Raw genomic sequence first — 22,548 nt, forward strand, 5'->3', positions numbered from 1 at the left:
GGTTATTTTGTGATAAATACCTTTAAGGCCAGATTCTCAGTTTGACTAAAGCCCCTCTACACAGTTCTGGCAAGAGTTTTAGTGTAAATGAGAATCAGGCCCTTTGACTTTCATGGTTGCTGAAGAAGACCTGAAGGGATTGTTAATAATAAAACATGGGCCTGGTTCAAGGGGTCTGATTCTCTATGGCCTTGGTAATCATTTATACCAGTGCAAAGTGGATATAAAACATTACCGGTTAGTTGCACCCATTTTGCACAAGTATAAATAGAGCTGGTCAAAACAAGGAACACATTTTTCATGAAATTTGTGTGAAAAAATGTGTCCTTTTTTTCATCCAAAAATTTTGAAACTGGAAATGTTTTGACCAATTTTAGGTGTAAATGATTGCACAAGGTGCAAGGTAAGGGAGAATCAGAACCAAGGACAACTCTGCTGCTAGGGAAGAATAAAAAAATATGGCATTATTGGCCACAGTGTTTGGCTCAAATGGCAGCCTATGCTGGAGAGTGGCCCATGCCACTTGGGTTTGAGGAAATTGGCTAGAAAGTTGATATTACCAGTGCTCACTAAGCATGATCTACGGGTAAAGTGGAGGCAATTCAGTGTTGCCAGCTTTTGTGATTTCATCATGAGTCTCACAAGATTGGTGAGGGGCAGGGAAGGTTAATGTTTCATGATGACCTCCCAATTCCTGGCTTCAAAACTCATGAAATTTCTCTTATTCAAAATGGCCACCATCTCTCATTACTTTCAATATGTCTGAAACCAACCTTCCCTCAGCCAGTATGATCACCATTCCCTACAAGCTTTGCATGTAGATCTGAGACTGCCCCTAGCAAGTGGTTAGGAGATGATAATGGAAGTCACCTTCCAAGCAGCCAGTGAGGATGCCCTCATTTTTGCAGATGCATTTCAGGTTGAACTTGGAACCTAAAATTCTCACACACAATGAAAGTAGGCAGCTTCCCCCTAAGGTTTAAAAAACAAAAGGCAATTTATTAGATAGATAGATAGATAGATAGATAGATAGATAGATAGATAGATAGATCAGTACAATTTGTACCAATATAACTGCCCCCACAGGAAGGGTTGTACCAGCATAACTATGTCAGTAAAAACTCACACCTCTAACTAACACTAATGCTGGTACAAATACTGCATAATCCGCACCTTCATGTAGACAATAACATGTGTTTTGCATAGCTCCTCCCAGCTGACACGATGATAAATACTATAGACCTTGCCTACACTAGATTGTGTTTAAATTGTGCTAGTTAAGGCATTGTGACAAAACAAGGTTTACTAATGCAGACAAACAATCAGTGGGATTGCCAGTGTCTTTCAGTTTAGAATTAATGTTTATGCACTTTCTGAATCTTTTACTTTTTCTTTCACTTTTTGTCCCAAACCAAGATCAGTCTGTATCTCTGCCTGCAAGATGCATTCTAAATAGAATAACAGTATTCGTGGAGGGGAGTCTGCTATAATCACATTGTCTGTGCACTTATTTTACAGTATATTGTATGTATATCCTCTGCAGAATGATTTATGCTTCCATTTTGTCATGGAATGTTATTCCATCCAAGAACCATGAAGTGATTTGCAAAGGCAGGTTGTCATCTTGCAGATGGGCAAATTGAAATACAGGGCTTTTTTTATGTTCCCCCACACCATAGCATCAGAGCACCTCCCAAACATTCATACAACTATCCTCACAACACTACTATGAGGTAGGGAAGTATTATTATCCCCCACTTTACTGAGGCAGAGCGAGATTAAGTGACACAGGTCCAAGGTCCCTCAGGAAGTCTGAGGGGAGAGCTGGAAATAGAATGCAGTTCTTCTGAATCCCACTGCAGTGCCTTAACCACATGACCATACTTCCCCTCCCAAGGTTACACATGAAGTCTGTGGTAGAGCCAAGAACAGAACCCCAGTTTCCTGACGCCCAGACCATCCTCCCCCCTGTGTGCAACGTAAACACAATCCCGCTTTAAACTTTTAAAATTATTTTTTTGCAATTAAAACTAGGACACACTCTCCATACCCAAGACTTAATATATTTTCTATTGCTGTTGATGCTCACTGTTTAGAAAATCTCTTAAACTAACAAGGTGGTGCATACTTCTCTGCTAATTATATCATATTGTGTCAGTGCCCTTCACTTTTGAACACTTTTGAACTTATTAGTACTAACCCTGTTAAATATGTAGGGGGGTGAGGCCCCTGAATATCACCATGTCTCGTAAAGAAATTGCATCTAGAGCCAAGCTGGTACATAAAGTAAAATGTACCTTCCTGCACTAACTAATCCACCAGGGGAAATTAATCCTTAGAGAGGACGTTAAACTTGCTTCTACTGATCTCTCCTTTCGGCTTTGTCACCTGGCAGGAGCAGCTTTATGTTCTTGTGGTCCATAGGCGCCATGCAGTTGGAGGCAGATCAGTCTATATGCTGATTAAGGAGGGTCTTGATTCTATGCCACATTAAAATCAATTTCTATCAATTTCGATGGGCATTGGATCAGGCCCTGAATTCCCAGCTGTTCTAGCTACATAGTGTTCTTGAGCCTGTGCCTCTCACCTTGTAGGCAGAAGTGAGCCCTTTGAACCCCAAGTGGAGAGGAGGTTTCTCCCACTTTCTGGAAAAGGAGTTTTATGTTTTATCAATAGGGCACATAAAGATACATTAAAATAATTCTCATCAGCCTCCCTTTAAGGACATATGGTTTATCACTCCACCAGCAATGATGGTAAGAAATGATGACACTTCTTTTTGTGAGCATTCATTAATTATTACTATTGGTATTAAGATAGCACCTAGAGACCCCAACAGTTTGGGGCCCCTGCCCTCAGTGCGTTCGGTGCTATACAAACCCACAGTGAGAGAGATAATTCCCATCCCAAAGATCTTAGGGTGGGAAGGGAAACAGAGGCACAGAGAGATGAAGTGACTGGCCCAAGGTCTTACAGTAGGACAGCTGTGACTAGAACCCAGGTTTTCTAATTGCCAGTTCAGCATCTGAGCCATGAGACTACACTGCCTCGAGCCAGCCTGTCTCCATACATTCAGTCAGTGGTGAGTCAAATTAATAACAGATTAATTTTGTCATTAGCAGAGTTCCATGTATGTTATTGCTTATGTAGAAGCCATGTTCCTCTCACTGACATTTGCAGACTGCTTTTCTGTTGTCATCTCAGGAAAAACTCCAATGAAATGGATTATATGTGGGAATCAATCTACTTAAAGTTAAGTCAAAGTATCTCATTTAATTATAGGTTTGGAGAGGAGGCTTCATAATTTAGAGTTACAGATCACTACTTGCAATGATACTTTGACTATTTGTGTTCTGGACATGTTCTTATTTGCAGATAGGGCCTGATCCAATCCCATTGAAGTCAATCGGAGTATCTCCATTGTCTTCAGTGGACTTTGAATCAGGCCAGTAATGATCAGCCACATTCTGTTATAAAAGATCGGAATGGAAATGGTTTCTTAGATTTTTCAAAAGTACATTGCAGCTTGCAGGCATGCCAGTTAGTACAAACTGTAACTCAGTTAAGATGCCTTGGCATTAAAGGCCAAATTCACCACTGGCACAATGTGGGTTTGACGCCACTGTGCTCAGATATTATGGTGATAGGTATAGTGCAAGTATTTTGAAACAATAATCGATTTGATAGACATACATTAAAGTCATTGGCATAGCAATCACGTATACCATCAATCAATTTAGTCTCATATGCCTAATAGAACTCCCTCTTCTTCTAAGATGGAAGTTTTGCTTTTATTCAGGTTTAATTTGGAAAGCTCACTTTTTATGGCTATACATGAAAGATTTGGCCACAGATGCCCATTCTGGCATGCCTAGTACACCCAAAATTCCCATTGACTCCAAGGAGAATTTGGGGATGTAAGAAATGACAACCTGAGTCCTTAAAGGTTCCATGTATCAAACAGGAGCATGCTTGAATTGATCCTTCTAAGAGAATTACGCAGTATTTGTTTATATACACTAAAAAATGACTGTACAGATATTACTCAGATTTTCCAGAGAAGTTCACTTTTGGGATAAGACAAGCATATGTTGTGTCAACCCCAAAGGTCAATCATTCAGAAAGTTAAAGAGGGAATGAAAAGTGTAAGGAGGGATTTACATCGGAGAAGTTCTTTTCCATACTTTCTTGCAACTTTGAGTCCTATCCCTGCTCCCCCTAATCACCTACTGAAATATGTCAGATTTTGATTGGCCATTGATGGCAAAATTGGATCATATTGTTTTGGAGAGTAAAGATATCTTTTTCGTTATCATTAATAATATTTATTTTGGAAAAATATTTTAAAAATGAATTTCTTCATTAACAAAACAGTAAAAAAAACCTCAAATAACATTTGCACAATATTCCATAAATACATTTATATACAAAAAAATATAGTCACATAGACCCGAAGTGCCTTTGTACATATTTACCAAAAAAATTAAATTATAAAAAAAATGAACATCACAAAATACTCAAGCTTTACAATTATCATGAAAATATTTTTACAGATTCAAAAAAATAACACACTTTTTTTCACCTAGTAAAAAACACATTTTAGTATCAAAAAAGACATTAAAGGCAGTGTTTGTGTCTCTAATTCAAGAAAAGACTGGCTCGTAAGAATCCAAAATATACACTTCACGCAGTGCATGCTTCTTATGTAGTAATTAAGTCCCTTCATTTAAATATATATAGAAAAGCAACTGACCATAGTGCAATGATAAAATTCATAAAGGCAGTGCAACAGTTATTCTTGAACACAGATCCTTGCCTAGTGTCCATCTTGTTTTTTTGCAGTCACTTTGCTAACTTCAGTAGAGAACCAGCTCAGCCTGAATTTAGTTTCTCAGCAGCAGTCAGTGAAGGAATCTCCCTTTCCTCTTTCAGCAGCATTCATTGGGGCATATCTCCTTTGAAATTGTTTTGAACAACAACTTTGTCATATCACTTCCATTTTACACCTGTAGAGAGTTGAGAGAAGCCAAGAACAGACAGAAGCAGAATTTAGTAAAACACAGAGGGTCTCAGTGATTAAGAGATGGACAGAGATCAAGGAGTCCATCGGTGCACTAGGGCAGAAGAGACTCCACAGATGAGGAATAACTCATAAATTAAAAGTATACTACAGCTGTGTCCCAATCCTGCCAGCTCTCTGTGTGTGGAACTCCCACTGAAGCGAATCATTTGCAGGATTGGGCTTTATCTTAAAAAAAAACCTATCAGTTTTACAACCTCCACATGATAAATAAACCCACAGGGCCAGATCTCACCGAGTGTAAATTGGTATAGCTCCATGAAAGGCAGCAGAGCCGTGCTGATCTACACTAGCTCAAGATCTGGCTCAATTATTTTTATTTTCTTTTACAACCATTAGGCACTGTACTAACCTCAGTTGCTATAATGCATTCATCTTTCTCTTCTGATATGACATACACCGACTGGTACTTTGTGTCCTTTGAAGTGGAATATACTGATTCTGGTCGTTTTCTTTCAGAAGTATCACTATTGAAGATAAAACCAACAAAAATAAAAACAAATCAGATGGCTGCTACTAGTACCAACAAGGAAACATATACACTCTTTACAGTAAACTGTTCCCCCAGAGCTATTTCTGAACCGTACCTCTTTAGTGGTACTGCACTTTTCTCCTCTGCCTCTGAATTGTATGGTTCACACTTGGCTTCGCATCTGCTGTGTTCCTCTTTAACAGAGTCCTCATTCTTAAGTTCATGCACCAAATTGTAATCCACTGATGGGTATCTAACTTTGTAGCCATTTTTATCAGAGTTATCACTGTGAAAGTCTACTTTCTTATTTGTGTTTTTAATCTGAGTGGCACCAATGACACTTATTGAAATGTCCTTTTCGCGTTGGCAGTTGGCCAAGTTGTTCATGGTCTCTGTTTCACTCCTGCATGCATCAGGCTGATGGTGCCTCTTTTGCATTTTGAGTCTGACACAGACAACCATAGCAGCGCACCCCAGCAATAGCATCAGGACCAAAATAATCCCAGCACATACTGCAATCCAAGGAAACTGTGTATTCTGACCTTCGGTGTACTTCTCAGTGAAGTCAACAATTACAGGTCCCTGAGGCTGTTCAGGGAGCAAAAACTGGCAGTTGAGTCCACCATATCCCCGAGCACACTCACACACATAACGGTTGTTTCTTTCATGGCAAGTAGCCCCATTGTGACAAGGGTTGTGTTCACATTTGCTGACTGGAGCACTACAGTTCTTTCCATTGTATCCTGGTGGGCAGGTGCAAGAAAAGTCATTAATTCCATCTTGGCAGGTTCCACCATTCAAACAAGGAAAGGAGGCACAGTCATCCACATTATCATCACAGTGTCTTCCAGTAAAACCAGCCTGGCATTGGCATATGTAAGAATTTCCAAGATCAACACACTGGGCTCCTGCAATATTAAATATGACAAATAATAGGTAAGTGTTTTTATAATATCAAGTAACAACTCTTCAGCTTCACAGTGTACTTAAAATGATGAAAATCAAGGCCAAGGCTTTCAAAAACTGGATGCCTAGATACAAATACGGAATTAGGATTCCACTTCTGAAAATCGTAGCTCACCCTTAAAGTTTTTATCTCTGTTACCAGCAGCAAAACTTTCATTAATTTTCTAAAGCTTATTTACTTTTCACCACTTATTCTGTTTACTTTTTTGTCTTTTACTCAGCTTCATTGGTGAAACTAGACTGAATCAATTTCACACCTTGGTTTTTATGCATTGGCACAATGTTGTGGAGTTTGGATTGCAACCAGCATGGAAGAATGTTTTTAAAAAAAAACACTTTTTTTAAATGAAGACAGCTTTACTACTGCTAAATAATAAAAAATATTTAGCATTTTGATGGCATATTTCATCCATAGAGCTCAAAGCAATTTTACAAAGGCATTTTTAAAAGATTGCTATCCCCATTTTACAAATGTGGAACGTGAGGCACAAGGAGGCCAAATGCCAGACCCAAGGTCACACTGAAAGACAATACTATTGATACTGTGGAGCCATATCATGCCATCACCTTTTAAGCGGAACTCCTCCATTTAGTCAATGGGGGAGTTCTAGATAAAAACTAATGACACAACTCGGCAGGGAGTTCCGATTAAAAATAATGGACTGACCTGGCCTATGCTTTGTAATTTTATTTTATACAAACCCTCAACTACATGACAGTGTCCCTTTAAGAGACAAAGGTATATAGTTTGCCTTACCATTAGCACAAGGACTGGAGCTGCAATAATCAATTTTCTTTTCACAGTTAAACCCAGAGTAACCCAATGGGCAACGACAGCTGTATCCACCATCAGGGTTGTCTGTGCATCGCCCTCCATTGAAGCATGGGCCATCAGCGCAAGTCATAGCACTCAGCTCACAGTTTTTACCATAGAAGCCAGGTGGACAGGTACATGAATAGCTGTTTTCAAGATCCTGTCAAAAAGAAAAGATTTATTCAACTTAAATAATTTAAAAATCAAAATGACTGTAAAACTGTCTTTAGTTGATCAGATTTTAAAAATGTCATTAACTCCTTTAACTTACGGTGCAACTTCCACCATTCTTGCAGTGGTTGGCATCACATTCATTGATTTCAATCTCACAGTTGGAACCAGTGTACCCAGGACGGCAAGAACAAGTGTAGCTGCCCTGGCCGGTATTGGTGCAAGTGGCACCATTCTTGCAAGGCTTATGATGGGTACAGTAATTAAGATCTGAAAAAGATTTAAAAGGAGAGACAGATCCATAAAGATGTGCACTAGTTTGCAACTGTTGCATGGCTTGAATGGGGGGTACTCTAGAAAATGGAGTTATTTTCTAAAAGACAATCATAAGCAATGATAGACAACTTACCTTGGTTACAGAAAAGGCCACCCCAGCCTTCCTGACAGTTGCACTGCCACGGTTGTTGACAGGTACCATGAAGGCAGCCTGGGTATCGGATGCACTCATCACAATAACGCCCTTGCCACCCAACCCTACATCTGAAAAACAAACAAAGGATTGTAAGATTTGTACTTCCAACAATTAGAAATCCTATCTCAAACTCTGCAAACACACGGAAGCAAAAACCAGGAATCAAGTTTCCTAAAAAGCCTTCCATGATCCTTCATGTGGGAAAGTCACTGAGTCTAACTGTAGCATCAGCTTTCATCAGTCCCAGCTACCTCTTTCATTGCATTAAACAGAGCTATTGTTCTAGGTACTTATTTTGTTTACTATCATAACAAACCGCTAACCTTACATATACTACTGGAAACTCATTAAGTTAATATTAATGACACTGATGTTTGACTTCTAGATTAATACTTTTGATCTGGTATTATCTGGATTTCTCAGGTTACCATCTCCTATGAGGAAAAACACTTAAACTAACCCTCAAATGACAAATGTTTTATCTAAGTCTAGAGCATCAATTTGACATTACAGACCAAAAAGAAAAAAAAATAGGAAAAACCTCAGAAAACTTACTTGCATTCTCCAGGTTTGTCACAAAACCCATGTTGTTCATCACATCCAGGCAGGCAAATTGCTGCAGACAAATAAAAAAATATAGATACATAAGCTCCTGGGTCAAATACATCCCTTCTGAAAATACAGTTGTGAAGTGTCTTCTGGGTTGGGACAAACCCTCTTTCACTAGTTCAGTCAGTTAATAGCAGCTGAGTTAATCTCTGAAGGCTGTGGAGTATTGATCTTGCTTAGTAACTGGGTATTTTACTTATCACTAGGGATGAGCTTTCTTCTTAATACAGTTGCACACAGACAAAAGAGGACTCACAATTGCTCCCTTCCCTACAGCCCCTCACCCCCCTTTCCTTCCCAGTGAGGGTCAGAAGTCCTTTTTTCCAATTCTATGCACACAGCTCCACCTCTTAATATCCCCAGAAAGTGTGTGTGTAGATAAGAGTGGACAGCTGGTGTGCAGGGTGCCAGTGCAGGACAGCTGCTCTATTGTCTATTCTCTCCCAGCAGCTGCCCCATTGCAACAATACCCCCAACCCCTTGCAGCCAATTGGGGCTAAGACATGCTTCCCCAGCAGCCTATCCCTGCCCAGATCTAATCTATGGCACGCGCGTGATTTCTCTGCAAAAACTTTTTTTCTTATTCAAATAAATAAGTCTAAAGTTCTTCCTCCCCCCTGCAAAAAAAGGGGGCGGGTGGGCACAAACATAGTAAAGAGGTAAGCGGGCCAGAAGGAGGGAGGGTGGGGAAAAAAGAGACTTCTGCTCATTATTTCGCATGGTTATGGAACTCATTAAGCAGGCACTGCAAAGTTTTAATTCAACAAAGCTAGCTGGAGACAATGACATGCAAAAGAAAGAAAGAAAGAAGGTGCTGATAATGAGATTGTCTCACAACTGGAATGAAAGGAGATGAGAAAGGGTATAAGGGAAGCAATCTGGAGCCTGGAAACCTCGCTTGCTAACCAGAAAACATTCTTTTGCATAAGCACACACAGCCTACTGCCTAATAAACATATGATTTCATATTTTTAGCTGATTTTTCATAAGACTCAAAGTACACTATACTGCATGCACACAATGATTCAGAAAAGAGGGGAAATATTCTGCTTGGTTACTGAAGAAGCAGCAATATACAAATATCAAAAGGTGCCGACATCCCTAAACAGTTCATCAAAGAAATGTTTCCTCTCCCTCTACCCCCTAACATGTCTGCAATAGAAACCTTTAATCCAGGGGCACAACAACAATTTAAAGCCTTCACAGGGGAAATTCAAGCCCCCAGTTTACTATGCAAAATTGTGTCACATAGGGCTGTAATCACCTTACTAGTCCCTAACAATAAGAATAAACTGCGGCTGTTTAATATCAGTCCATCTGAATTCACGATTTAACTCTTTTTTTTTTTTTTTTTTACAAGGCAAACAGATAGGCTGCCTTGCACACTACAACATTCAAATTGTTTTCTTCCCGTTACTTATCCTGATTTGTGAGGTTTGAAGGGGGATATTCAGATGGTGAATTATCTGCCAATATATTATTATAGACATACACACAAATTAGAATATTAGTATATACTAGAGTGTATAGTAGAGTCGGGTGGGAGGTGCACTAAATTAATCTTCAATTTATCTGATTTCTTTGACCACCTCAGTTGCAATCTGCTCCATCTCTGCCAGGACTACGTCTAACATTCCAAACCTGCCATCAGAGTCAAGCTCAGCCCTCATTTAAAGCTTACAGTTCTTCATATAATACAAAACAAAACCAAGCCTGCCTCCATAATGTTTCCTAGTTTCCCACAAATGTGTTTTTTTCTCCTCGCAAATTACACTGATCTGGGGTACAGAGGGGGCAATGTTCAGACCTCAACCAGTGTCAGATTTAGGATCCAGTATCTCATGATCTTCCAGGATTAGAAATATGTTCTTTATATCACTAGAGAGTATCTTGGACTCCTCCTTTCCAGTGGGTGACACCACTTGTTTCGAGCCCTGTTAGGTTACGAGGTTGCAAGGTATCAAACCGTACAATCTTGATTTTATGATTGATGGATAAGCTATTTCAGCATTGTAGAAGTTCTATTAGTTATAATTCCTCTTTCTAAGGCCTGTACCTCTTGACTCATGGTGTGAAGATATCCTGACTTCCTGGTAGAAGGATACCATAAATAGCCTCCATATGTTTTCTTTTAAACTTCCTAAAACATTTGTAGAATAATTTTTCTATATAATTTTTAGTGTAAACAAAATATGTGATGGTGTAATATGGCATCAAGATGTCATTGGTGTAAGATTGGATCATTTCAGGTAACTCACTTATGGTTTTGGCACTTCTGAGTAATGAGGTCATCCCATGGTTCATGCCAATAAAACCTTCACACAGCAGCACCATACCATCATATATTCCTTCTACCTTGGTTTTTATTCTCATCTGGGACCTGAACCAATGCATAGTGAAATCAATGGAATGTCTTCCATTGACTTCAGTGGCCATCATAATGCATGTGACTGTAGCCAGGAGAGATTCAATAGTCTTTCTTTATGGACACTCACGTTCGGTGCAGTACTGGCCCTTCCAGCCTGGGTTGCAGACCTTCTCTCCACGCTCTCCGCAAGTGAAGTGGCCAAAGGCATCATCCCTGGGCCGGCAGAAGACAGAGCATCCCTCTCCATAGTAGTGTTCATCACACACAAAGCGGTAGGAGTACTTGAGGTCAGTGCGGCCACTGCTGTGCAGGTCCTGGGACCACTCTTCCCCCACTGTCAAATGCCTCTGTGTGGCCAGCCGACTGATAAGGCGCTCTGGGTTCTCTGAAAGGAGAGGGAAGGAAAAAATGCAATTAACTAACTGGTTTCAGAGTAGCAGCTGTGTTAGTCTGTATTCGCAAAAAGAAAAGGAGTACTTGTGGCACCTTAGAGACTAATAAATTTATTTGAGCATAAGCTTTCGTGAGCAGCTCACAAAAGCTTATGCTCAAATAAATTTGTTAGTCTCTAAAGTGCCACAAGTACTCCTTTTCTTTTTAATTAACTAACTGTGAGTCATGAGGGTGCAATGGGAATAAATGCAATAGATTACCTAGAGGAATTCACAGGAGGGGAGAATTGTAAATGCAGACATGTTAAAGCCATGGGCTGACAGGGCTCTCTTTCTTATAACACTTATGAAGAACAGAAGAGTGAGAAAGGGCAGGGAGTGGCTACATTAATTGAGAAAGTAAGGAAAGTCAGCCTGAGAAGTAGCAGGTTTGGATTTAATCCTGGGAAAGGATTTGCACCAGGGTATTTACCTGGGTTGAGGTCATCGGGAGAATCTGTATGAAGAGCTTCAATGATAAGAGAGAAAGTGCCCTGGAAAAAAAAAATGCACACAAAATGAGAATCAAAATCTAAAGTGAGCAAAAAATGTGATCACAGGCAGGAGCAGCACCAGGAATATATGTGGCCAGTCAGTGCAACCCTCTAACCCCTCGCTTCAGCCTGTTTTCACTTTTCTCAAGGGATTGGAAGAGTTTTTGAAGAGTTGTTTCCTGGCCTGTTTTTTCAGCCTGTTAGTACAGGATATGGTGTAAAAAAGGAGGGAGTCAGGGTAGGATGTGAGGGCAGTTGCCATTAATCTTCACACTTAATTTCCCCAGTTTCACACATTGGGAAGATGGCTGGAAGGTCCTTTGGGAATTTCACGCAGGGCGGACGATTTCTACAGCCTGCACCGGGCACAGAAACGGGCAATCGGGCGGGGAGGGGAGAGAATCAGGACCCTTCCCCCCCGCACTGGGGGCGGGGGGGGGACACCATACATGTGTTGGCAAGTGACGGGAGCGGGGGAACCGCTCTGCCGCTCCCACCGCCGTCCGTGCCTCTGCCCGGCTCACCGGGTCCACGGCCAGACACAGGCCCCGCTGCAGCACGAGTCTCCCGCCGTCCAGAGGCGGCCAGGACATGCTGCCCCCCAGCCCCAGCCCCAGCCCCAGCCCCAGCCCGCTGCCGAGCGGCTGTGGCGCACCCAGGCCAGCCTGTCCTTTGGCCGCAGACCCTTAGCCGCGCCCCGCGCGCGCGCTGCTCCGCGCTCCCCGGCGCTCGCGCAGCCCCTGGCGCGTGGCGGGGCCGGCGCGGGAGCGGCCCGCGCTGGAACTTACGGGCCAGGTGAAGCCGAAGGGGAAGCGGATGGGGTTGCTGAAGGCGGGCTCGGCGCCGCCGGCGCTGTCGGGCACGCTGAAGGAGTTGGCTCCCAGCACCGGGGTGATGGCGCTGCCGTAGGTGCAGGGCGGCTCGGGGGACACGCTGGCCTGATAGTGCTTGAGGCACACGCGGAAGAAGGTCTTGCAGTCGCACTGCTGCAGCCCGGCGCCGGGGCCGCCGCTCCCCCCGCCGCAGCAGTTGCGGTTCCCCAGCAGCCCCTTCTTATTGACAAACTCCTGCAGCTTCAGCTCGAAGACCCCGGAGCACCGCACCTGCGGGGGACAAGGAGCCATTCAAAAGGCGCCCGCCAACCGGGGCGGGCAAGGCGGGTGCAGCAGCCAAGCCCGGAGACCCCACACGCTCCGGTTCAGCTCCCCTAGGAGCCACGTGCCCAGAGCCAGGGCCAGCTGCCCCCGGGGCTGGAGGACAAGCCTCCGCCAGAGAGGAGGCTCAACAGTTTGCCAGTCTTTGCAGCATCCCTCCCAGCGTTTCCCTTTGCCACCGAGTCCCCCGCCGCCCCTGGTTAGCTTGGCAGTTGTTCTTAGCAGTTGCCCTGAACAGCGCCTGGAATACAGACCCCAGATCCACTTACCTGGCAATGGCAAAGCAGCACGGAGAGGATGGCAAGGGTCAGCATGGACTGACCTCCCATTTTGAAGAGTAGGGTTTCTTGTCTTCTTGCCACTTTTTTCTTTCTTTCTTTCTTTCACAGGCAAAAAAAAAAAAAAGTGTCTCTCAAGAAGCCTGAGCAGGAGAAGCCTCTTGTCCTAGTGGAGTTAGTGTTAAAGTTTACCTCTTTCAAGTCTCTCTCTCTGTCTCTCTCTTCTGGTTATGCTTTTAGGGACGCCCTTCGGGGGACTGACAGCTCTTCTGGGTGGCAAAAGAGGGGACAGACTGTTTTTCAGACTGATATTCTAAACAACTTTTTTCTCCCTGTCTCTTCCAATCCACGATTTTTCTCCTTTCGCCTAAAGCTTCTGCCTCCACCAACCAAAACGGAAAAAAAAAAGCCACTTAATTCCCAATAGAGGCAGAGAAAAGGCTTCCCGTGGAAGATTAAAAATCAGCGATCTGGAAATCCCTGTAGACTAGGAGGAGGAAGCGATAATTCCTGTTGCCTTCGAATGAGCAGAGCGAGAGAGGGGGTTTGTGTGTTATCTGCGTGTGTGGAGCTGGCCCCTCGCAGATCAGGGGCTGGGAAGTGTCAAACAGCAGCAGCAATTTGCAGATCACGTTGGACTCTTATCCCCTTCTCGCAAGATGCAAAGATCGGTTATTTCTTGTAGTCTTATTTTTTAAAGAATCCAAGCCAAAAATAATAATAATAACAATAGTAATAAACAGATAATGTCTTAATGGAAGCGAACTGAGCGCGCCCGTGTGTGCTCCTGGGTCTCTCCTTGCGCGTGTATGATCTTTGCTGTGCCTCTCTCCGAATGTAAAGCACTATGGATCTGCCTCTCATCAGGCGCCTGCCTCCCTTATATCCCGCCGGCCGCCTGCATGGCTAATGAGATGCAAATGAGCAGCCCCCCAATCTGGCTAGAGCTGTCACAAAGGAGCCACTTTTCCAAACCCTCCTCTCAATGGATCGCCAAATGGTCAGTGAGCTGTAAAATGTGCAATCCTCCTCCTCCTCCTTTACCCCTTTCCCCTCCTGCTCTCACCAAACGCGCTCATTTACATTCCTGCAAATTTGGTAACCGCAAGAATCCCCCTTCTGCTCTGGGGAGATGGTAACACCCTCTCGCAACATGCACAGAAAGAGAGAGAGCAACACACCCCAGCAAGAAAACGAGTTCCAAGCACTGAGATCTATAATTACCTCTTGAAATTTGTAAAGCACCACTGTGCCCAAAAAAGTAAGTTGTTGGTGATAATATACATTTCCAGGGATATCCTTTAGCTTAAAGGGGGATGGGGGGGGTAGCTTGACACACACGAGAAATCTGATCCCTTTAAATTCACACCATCTTCCCCATGGATCATTTATTTAAAAAAAAAAAAAAGCTCACGAATATTTTTGTGGGACCAGAGAAGGTCTTTGCTGTTCTCCTTCCAGTTTCTTAAAACCAGGCTATACCAGGGAGTATGTTAAAGGTGCTAAAATAATCCTACCGCGGCAGGGGGAGAGAATCTGGCGTTTCAAAGTTGGCAAGCTGGAAGAGGCAGGATGCTTAGGGACTGATCATTATTCTGGATACACTACAGAGATTTTCGTAGCGAAGTAAAACTGGGAAGAGCCATGAGTTAAGTTTCAGGGGATGGGGAAACATTTGGGCTTTTTTAAAAAAATATGTATCTCCTCGCTGAGAACAGGTTGCGAACTGCTGAAGCAAGCAGTTAGCAAAGCCCATTTGAGTCCCATATCCCTATATTATTATGATCAGCCTCCTCCTCATCCTCTCTCCCTTTTTCCCCCTCCTTCAGCTTAGTAAAAAGTGAGTTTGGTGTGTGTCGTTCGCGTGGCTGTCATTAAGGCAGTTTGTTATTGTGTGAGGGCTGAATCAGTTGGCTCTTTGTGCTCTCAGCTGTATGGTAATGTAGACAGCACCTGCTCGCTGCACAATGCAAGGGAGAGAAAGAGCTCCCCTCGGCGCACGCTACTGCCTCTACAACAATGTCCGCACATTTTTAAAAAAGAAATCCCATCCAGCACCGCCCCCCCCCATTAAAAAAACAACTTTACACCAACAGCCAACTCCTTATTTTTTTACACGTCCATCGGACACTAGAACTTTTGTTTCGATTTTAAAAACACGGCCAGGAGTTTACTGGGGGTAGAAGGGCCTCTCACTGCGAAATTTCTTAATTATGGCTCAAAGTGGAAGATAAAAAGTTTGCAGGCGACTTTGGGATATAACTTGGAGATGGGTTTTCACTTTGTTTTGGGCCCTTTTCAAGCACCTAGATAGGCGCAGGCGGATTCATTAGGATGCAAGGTGTAACTGTCTGTGTAAATGTCATTTTAATTGTAACACAGCATTTCAGCGCAGATTAAGCTCGTGTGCAAAGGAGAGGATTTGGCTACAATAACCTCACTGTAGGTATGCCATGCTAAAAGCCTTATTATGGCTACTTTATTGGGTTGTAACGTGCATTTGCATGGCAAAATGTGACTTCCATTGAAGCAGATGTCTTGATCACAAATTATCTTACAATGCACTGGAAAAAATTCTCAAACACTTTTTAAAGTAAAATCACTGGTTAATACCAATTAAAAGAAAATCATTAATGAGTCCATTCAGCCTAGCACATCCTGGCTATTACACGATTGTAACTGTATACTTCCCAGGGCAGCATAGCCTTTTTTCCTCTGCTGGCACCAAAACTTTCCAAGTATCTGTGTCATTTAAACAAGTATCAAAATATTCGCACCCTTTCACCTTTTAAATCTCCTTTGTTTAAATATAACTTGGGTCAAACGTATCATTTTTACCCAAATATTCTCCCCTCCCCCCCTTCCCGATTATAAAATCTCATGTGCACAGGAATGTTTGCTTTTAAACTACAGGTACTTCTGGGATAATCAGTTTTAAACGTAGGATCTCATCAAACAGTCTCCCATTAACATCAGTGGGAATTTTGCCTGAGTAAAGATGGCCGGATCGGGCCCATTAAGCATGTTCATGCTAAAGACTAAAAATTCACCTACACTTTCACCTTCTTTAAGTAAGGAACATGTGGATATGTTAACAGAGGATATTGGAGAGTAGCGCTAGATTTAACTTGTAAATTACTCTTGCCACCTAGCGTCAACATCTTTTTTAATGACTTGCCACTGCTTCTGAAACTTTACTGCAGCCTCTTTTCCCTCGGAAAGCAAATCTGGTTTATATAGGTTTTCTGGGCACGTGGGAGGGGAAAATATGTTTAAAGTTGGGGTCGTCTGTAGACTGAGGTTAGAAGTGATATATCACCACAAATCTTTTAATCTGGGAGAGATAGAAAGTTCTTTCATTTGCATCGCTGTTAAAAAACTGTAAATAAAAAGTTACACGCGCAAGAGCTTAAACCTACAAAAAAAAAAAACTTGCCCCAAATCTTTAACATCACCCTTCAGTATCAAGTATTTGTTAAATTGACGTGGCACAGATTTCTCGATTACTGCTGCAAAGCGTAACTGAAAGGCGTCGTAAAATCCATCAGAATCCTGACCAATGCACTTATTCTTTTCCAACTTAATTTATGCCACGCGATTCTGTGTTGGGGAAATCAAGCAGAAAGCTCCTTTTTTTGCTTTTTTCCCCCCTCTCCCTCTCTCTTTCAGATGCTGGGCTAACGGGGAGACTGTTTAACTTAAGTGTTTCTATAGGAGGCTGTTGTAGTTTAACTCCTGCCCACCAGTAGCTGGGACGAACAAAAGAGGGACTCGAGGTCTAACTATTCATCCTTTCTCTGCACTTTAATTTTCATTGATTTTAAAGACAAGGGGAGCCCTTAGGGATTCGAGCTGAAGGGGGATGACACGCCTTTAGACGCGATCAACCCCCTAGCCAGCCATCTGCTCCTAACCAAATGGCGTTTTTTCACTCCTAACTGCATGTCTCTATACTCCTCTCACACTTACATACCCGAATCAGAGCCCCCCAAATGCAGAGGCAGCTTACGTTGAAGTATGTTAAGTAGACTATCGGTGGCATGGCCACAGCAGCCAAAGTCCTGAGCTTGAAGGGAGGTAATAAATCCTAACCTTTCTCGTTAAGAAAATGCTGAAACCCGCTTTTAAATACTTTTTGATAACTCAGCAAATATACAGTACAAAGTCAGGCTCATTAAGGAGCGGAAGACAGCCCCAGACACTGGCAATGGGGATGGAAGGAAAAATTTCCCTGCGAACAGGATTTTGGTAATTCAAGAGAATCACGTGTAGGCACCTTGCTTTTTTGAATGACGTGTTAGAAATCGAGTTCAATAAGGGAGAGAACAGAATGCATTTACGCGGTCTAAACATGTAGGACTAAAAGGTTGAGCCTTATCGTTAAACAATTCTCTAGAGCGGAGATCTTGCATTGTCTCAGGCGGACTGAATACTGTATATTTTAATTTATAGCATCCTGTAGTGCCAGGCTCCCTCTTCCCTTGCAAGAATTACAGCTCAACCACAGAACAACAAAACTGAAAACTTCCAATCAGTCAAATCATCTTTTATTTATAACCATGCCAGATTATAGACATAGTCATTGCATGATGTCTATTAATTAGGGTTAGTAAAACGCATCAATTTCTACAGGATACTGCTTATTCACCCTTTATTGTCTTGTATTTTTCTAGAAATGTATCAAGCATAGCCATATGGTGCATGTCGACATATGCATGCATACGTGTATGTGTGTAGTTATGTGAAGCTGATTGGGGATAATATTTTAATTGGGTATATATTATTTACCTAAGTGTGTGTCATTGATATGTATACTACATATCCGCTGCCATGCTAATACACAGAAATATTTAACATACAAGTATATTTATAATGCATCTGAAGGTCTAGAATGGTTAGGTGCGGTGAAGCAGATGGTTGTATTCATACTTTATGGCAACGGGGGTAAGGGTAAGTGGATGTGATTGGAAATAGTCCCACATAAACCACTGGCCTCAACGCAGTTCGATGGTGGCTTTTCTGATACGGTAATCAGGACGTAATGAGTATTATATCTATCATTGTACTGTACACTTTTCTGATCTGGAAAACTTAAACTTAGCCACCTCCTCACTAGGAACTGGCAGACCAAGCGCTGGTGTGGGAAAAGATTGTTTTCCCCAGAGTGTTATGCAATGTAAGCTTTCCTGTACCCCAGTCCTGTATAAAAAATAGGGCGAGTGGTGAGAGGGGAGGGGAAGAAGGGAATGTATTACAATAAAGCAATTATGGGGGTAATATGATTGCTCTGTATTTTCTGATGGATATTCGCATGTTTTTATGTGTGAGGGGGATTAAGAAGTTTAGCATGAAGGTTTGTAGAAAGTTGCAAAGGCATGTGCTGATTAGAATAAGAAAGGGCAGTCGCGTGGCTCAGCTGGCACACAGAGAGGCCAGATGATAGATAAGCAGCTCGGTGGCTTCTCCCCCTCCTCCCCCATCCCTCTTTTTCAAATCGCAAATCATCTGCTCTAGCCCTATCCTAGCCCCTCATTTTCATAACAAAGGTTGTGTGTTTACCTGTGATCCTAGAACCGACGGGGCATTCCTTTGTCTCCAGATCAGATTACTGCAGCCAGCTGCTCTTCAGCCCTTTCCTGTGAAAATCCGAAAGTGGCCCCTATATATGTTTTACTGACTGAACATGGGGGGAAACCTTTTCCCTTTGCTCTGGCTGTTTGTTTGGTTGTTGGCTTGTGTCCGACTCTATTTTGGCTGTGGGAAACTGTGATGAGGAAAGTTGGTGACTGTTCTTTGTGTGTGTGTGTGTATGTGTGTGTGTGTTCTGTTGCTGTTATTTCAAAATGGCAAGGATTGTTGGTTGAATATTCTTGCAAGGGTTGAGGTCAGTCGCGTGCCGATGTCTGCCACGGGAACATCTGCCGGTTCCTTAGGGCAAATTTAGCAAATGTGATGTGCTCAGGATTACACATACCTCCGGGCCATAGAAGAAACAAAACCAAACACACAAAAAAAGGCACGACAATAGACTGGCCCATCTCCCCCACCAACAGATTGCCATCGATCCCCAAAAAAGAGAAGCCAGTGTGACCTGCTCCGACCATCTAGCTATCTCTCTCTCTCTCTCTCTCTCTCTCACACACACACAGAGAGAGAGAGAGAGAGAGAAAGCAAGCGAGCTTAGCTGCACATTCAATATCTTCTGAGGCTAAACTCCAGAATCTCATAATCGTTTTAGATCTCAGATTGCCTTTCTAAATTAAAAATAAAATGTAAAATGTATCCAAAGGCGTCTGTGTATATTATATATGCATTCCAATATAACTATATAAAGCACACATGCTCTATAGAATACATTTCTTACATTTTCCTTTGTAAAAAAAAAAAAAAAAAGGAGTACTTGTGGCACCTTAGAGACTAACAAATTTATTTGAGCATAAGCTTTCGTGAGCTACAGCTCACTTCATCGGATGCTCACGAAAGCTTATGCTCAAATAAATTTGTTAGTCTCTAAGGTGCCACAAGTACTCCTTTTCTTTTTGCGAATACAGACTAACACAGCTACTACTTTGAAACCTGTCATTTTCCTTTGTGTCCATGTATTGTGTGCAATTTTAGTAATAATTCTAGGTGTTAATGATAACTCAATACCAGATGTCAGAGAATTTGCTGGGAAAGACAAATATGGACACAGGTTCTTTCTGGCAATTCAATTATATTTTTGTTTTGTTTTGGTTTTGCTTAGCGCCTTTTCTTTTGATTTCTTTTTTAAACGACTAGGTCAATGGTTAGAAATTATGTAAAAGGATTCTACAAACAAGTTTGATAACTTCAGTCATTATATGTGACCTATAATACTTATCAATAATGGCCCAAGTTTTACAGGAAATGATAGGGAGTTTTGACGAAGTAAAAGACTCTAAAGTTTGATCCATCGGATAGTTCTCCAATTCTTCTTTCGAGAGACTACAAGAAAGAGGAAAAGGTTAAACGTTTCTCCTCCCCCTCCCTAGTTCTTTTTAATTGACTCTAAAAATCTCATCTATTTTACTCTCTAAAGCTTACTGTAAATAAAAAAAACTTTATGAAAGTGGTTTCATCTTGGAAGAACTGCGGGTGGGCTCATTTTATCTGATTATACCATTGACAGGCTGTATGCACCAAAATCTCCAGTTATAGATCAAGTAGTGTACAAGAAACACTTGGTAATTACAAAGGTCATGGTTTTAGCGCTATTTTTGGGTGGACTCAAACCATTAAAATAATTTAAATTATATTTTCCCTTTCCGTTTTAGCTCCGCATTTGACTTCATGAGCACGATCATTACTTCACAAATTCTGATAGAAATAGCCTCTATGCTGGGACAAATCTTGCTCTCCTTACTCATGCAACACTCCCATTCACTTGAAAGGGAGTTCTGCGTGAATAAAAGGAGCAAAGTTAGGATTCCTATCAATGACTTATTTGTCATAGATCTCAGTGTGAAGTCATGGAATGTGTTAAATCCTAAAGTGGTCATGATTATGGACCGGATACTGCCTGTCCAGTGGCATCGACTTCAGTAGGTACATGAATGTGAATCTAGACATTCTAGTAAGATAAGACCATTCTCTTTTTCTATCACAGTGGCTGGATCCATGGAGGGGGAGTCAGGAAAACCTTCCATTCCTGTTGTTTATTTTTTTGTTTTTTGCTTGAGCAAAAAGTGCAAAATCCAGCCCATTCTTATTTCAGTCTAATCTTTCTACTTGGCACATGAAGAAATCTAGAGATTGTGGCTACTTGTTAATTTCAATATGTTCTAGAAAAATATGAGTTATTCACTGGTTATGAATTTTCAGAGAGTGGATATAAATGTTCCCATCACTGTAACCCAAATTTTAGTAACAATGTCATCTGTGTTCACAATGTCATCTGTGTTCACTCGCTACTAAAGGGAAAGAGACCTCTTCCATGTTCCAAGTTTAATTATTCACTGGCATAAACCCTAACATTTTAAACTCCAAATAATAGCTTGATACATTATTTCTTTATTACTGTAATTATAGCAGTTTATACTATACTATACTATACTTTACTATACTACACTGAGCTTGAGAATAGTCTTTTCCTCTTATACCTATGGAATGCATCCGACGAAGTGAGCTGTAGCTCACGAAAGCTTATGCTCAAATAAATTTGTTAGTCTCTAAGGTGCCACAAGTACTCCTTTTCTTTTTACCTATGGTCTAGTAAGACCACCAGTTTTACACTGCAGTTTCAAAACCTGGAAATTATAATGCTTTGGGGTTTGGGGCTGGTTTGTTTTCTTTGCACTTGGGCTTTCAAAACTTCCTCCAGTTTCCATGAGGTTATTTTTATTTTCTTTGTGGATCTCTCTACGTCTCTCTCTCTCACACACACACACATACACACACACACAAAGCAACTTCTTTGCAGAAGGTGATTGTAAAAAGAGGATGGGTTTGGACGGGGTGGATCGGAGCTTTTGGAAATGCTCTCCCCTTTTCTGTGAGCATCTGCCTGGAGAAGAACAGATGTGGGCACCTGCGGTGACAGGCTGCATATGTTCCATCCTATTCACAGGCATTCAGACGTGGCCACAATGGTAAGCCTTTGTGTATGCAGAGTCACTAAATATATTAATCTGTACTCCCTCGAGCACTGCTCTGTTTAATTTTTCACTGGCAATAACATCTGATCTAATCCTGAAATCGGTTTCCCAAAGTCCCTTCTTCCCCCCCTGAAAATATGTGAAGTTATTTAAGCTTCCACCTGTTGCCTATGGGATAGAGTAGGTTATGTGAACATCTTGTGGTTGAGAGAGGAGAGCATTAGTGTTAGTATGCTGTGTGCACACACAAGGAGGGCCCTGGCATTTTTATAACGATGATATTATGTGTGGTGACTGCTAGGAGAATAACCTGATAGAAACAAATGATATATGGAATGTATATGTAAAATGTATGCAGGCACAATAACTATTAAATAAAACAACCAATACCCCCACCATTTCTACTCAGTGCCTTTAAAAATGGCACATAAAGTTCCCATGTATTGCTTTGTTTATTAAACTCTAGTGGTTATTATAAACATCGGTCAATAGGCCACGCAGCCAATAGGTAACATAAATCTCAAATGTAAGACTTAGATTTTTTGAACAATTTTGTTGCATGACTCTTTTATCTTATCATCTCTTATTCTATTTTGATTTGTTTTCGACCACAATGAGTCCTTT

The 22,548-nt window shown here is 41.8% G+C and overlaps 1 protein-coding gene across 2 annotated transcripts; it reads right to left on the minus strand.

The window, feature by feature from the left end:
* Positions 1–4,588: 4,588 nt before the first annotated feature.
* Positions 4,589–15,438, minus strand: DLL1 (delta like canonical Notch ligand 1). 2 transcript variants are annotated; one of them, XM_038396060.2, is made up of 11 exons: positions 13,301–15,438; positions 12,666–12,980; positions 11,817–11,877; positions 11,080–11,337; positions 8,531–8,591; positions 7,913–8,043; positions 7,604–7,773; positions 7,276–7,492; positions 5,668–6,460; positions 5,433–5,547; positions 4,589–5,006 (listed from the first exon to the last, which is right to left on the minus strand). In XM_038396060.2, exons 1-11 carry the CDS (start codon positions 13,358–13,360, stop codon positions 5,001–5,003), a joined length of 2,187 nt encoding a protein of 728 aa, XP_038251988.1. In that variant the 5' UTR covers positions 13,361–15,438; the 3' UTR covers positions 4,589–5,000. The 2 variants fall into 2 exon arrangements, with proteins under 2 accessions (XP_038251988.1, XP_043367267.1); XM_043511332.1 differs by having other exon boundaries at positions 5,433–5,550; positions 13,301–15,436.
* Between the last annotated feature and the right edge of the window lie 7,110 nt (positions 15,439–22,548).

This window comes from Dermochelys coriacea, chromosome 3 (genome assembly GCF_009764565.3).
Source record: "Dermochelys coriacea isolate rDerCor1 chromosome 3, rDerCor1.pri.v4, whole genome shotgun sequence".
Taxonomy (NCBI): domain Eukaryota; kingdom Metazoa; phylum Chordata; order Testudines; family Dermochelyidae; genus Dermochelys; species Dermochelys coriacea.

What these genes read in the sequence shown, in the direction of transcription:
- DLL1 (XM_043511332.1), bottom strand. Translation starts at nt 13,360, where the DNA reads ATGGGAGGTCAGTCCATGCTGACCCTTGCCATCCTCTCCGTGCTGCTT. An exon ending in TGGCCTTTTCTGTAACCAAG is followed by an intron (nt 7,774 to 7,912) that starts GTAAGTTGTCTA and finishes AATCTTTTTCAG; the next exon opens with ATCTTAATTACTGTACCCAT. An exon ending in AGTGCAGTACCACTAAAGAG is followed by an intron (nt 5,551 to 5,667) that starts GTACGGTTCAGA and finishes TTTTATCTTCAA; the next exon opens with TAGTGATACTTCTGAAAGAA.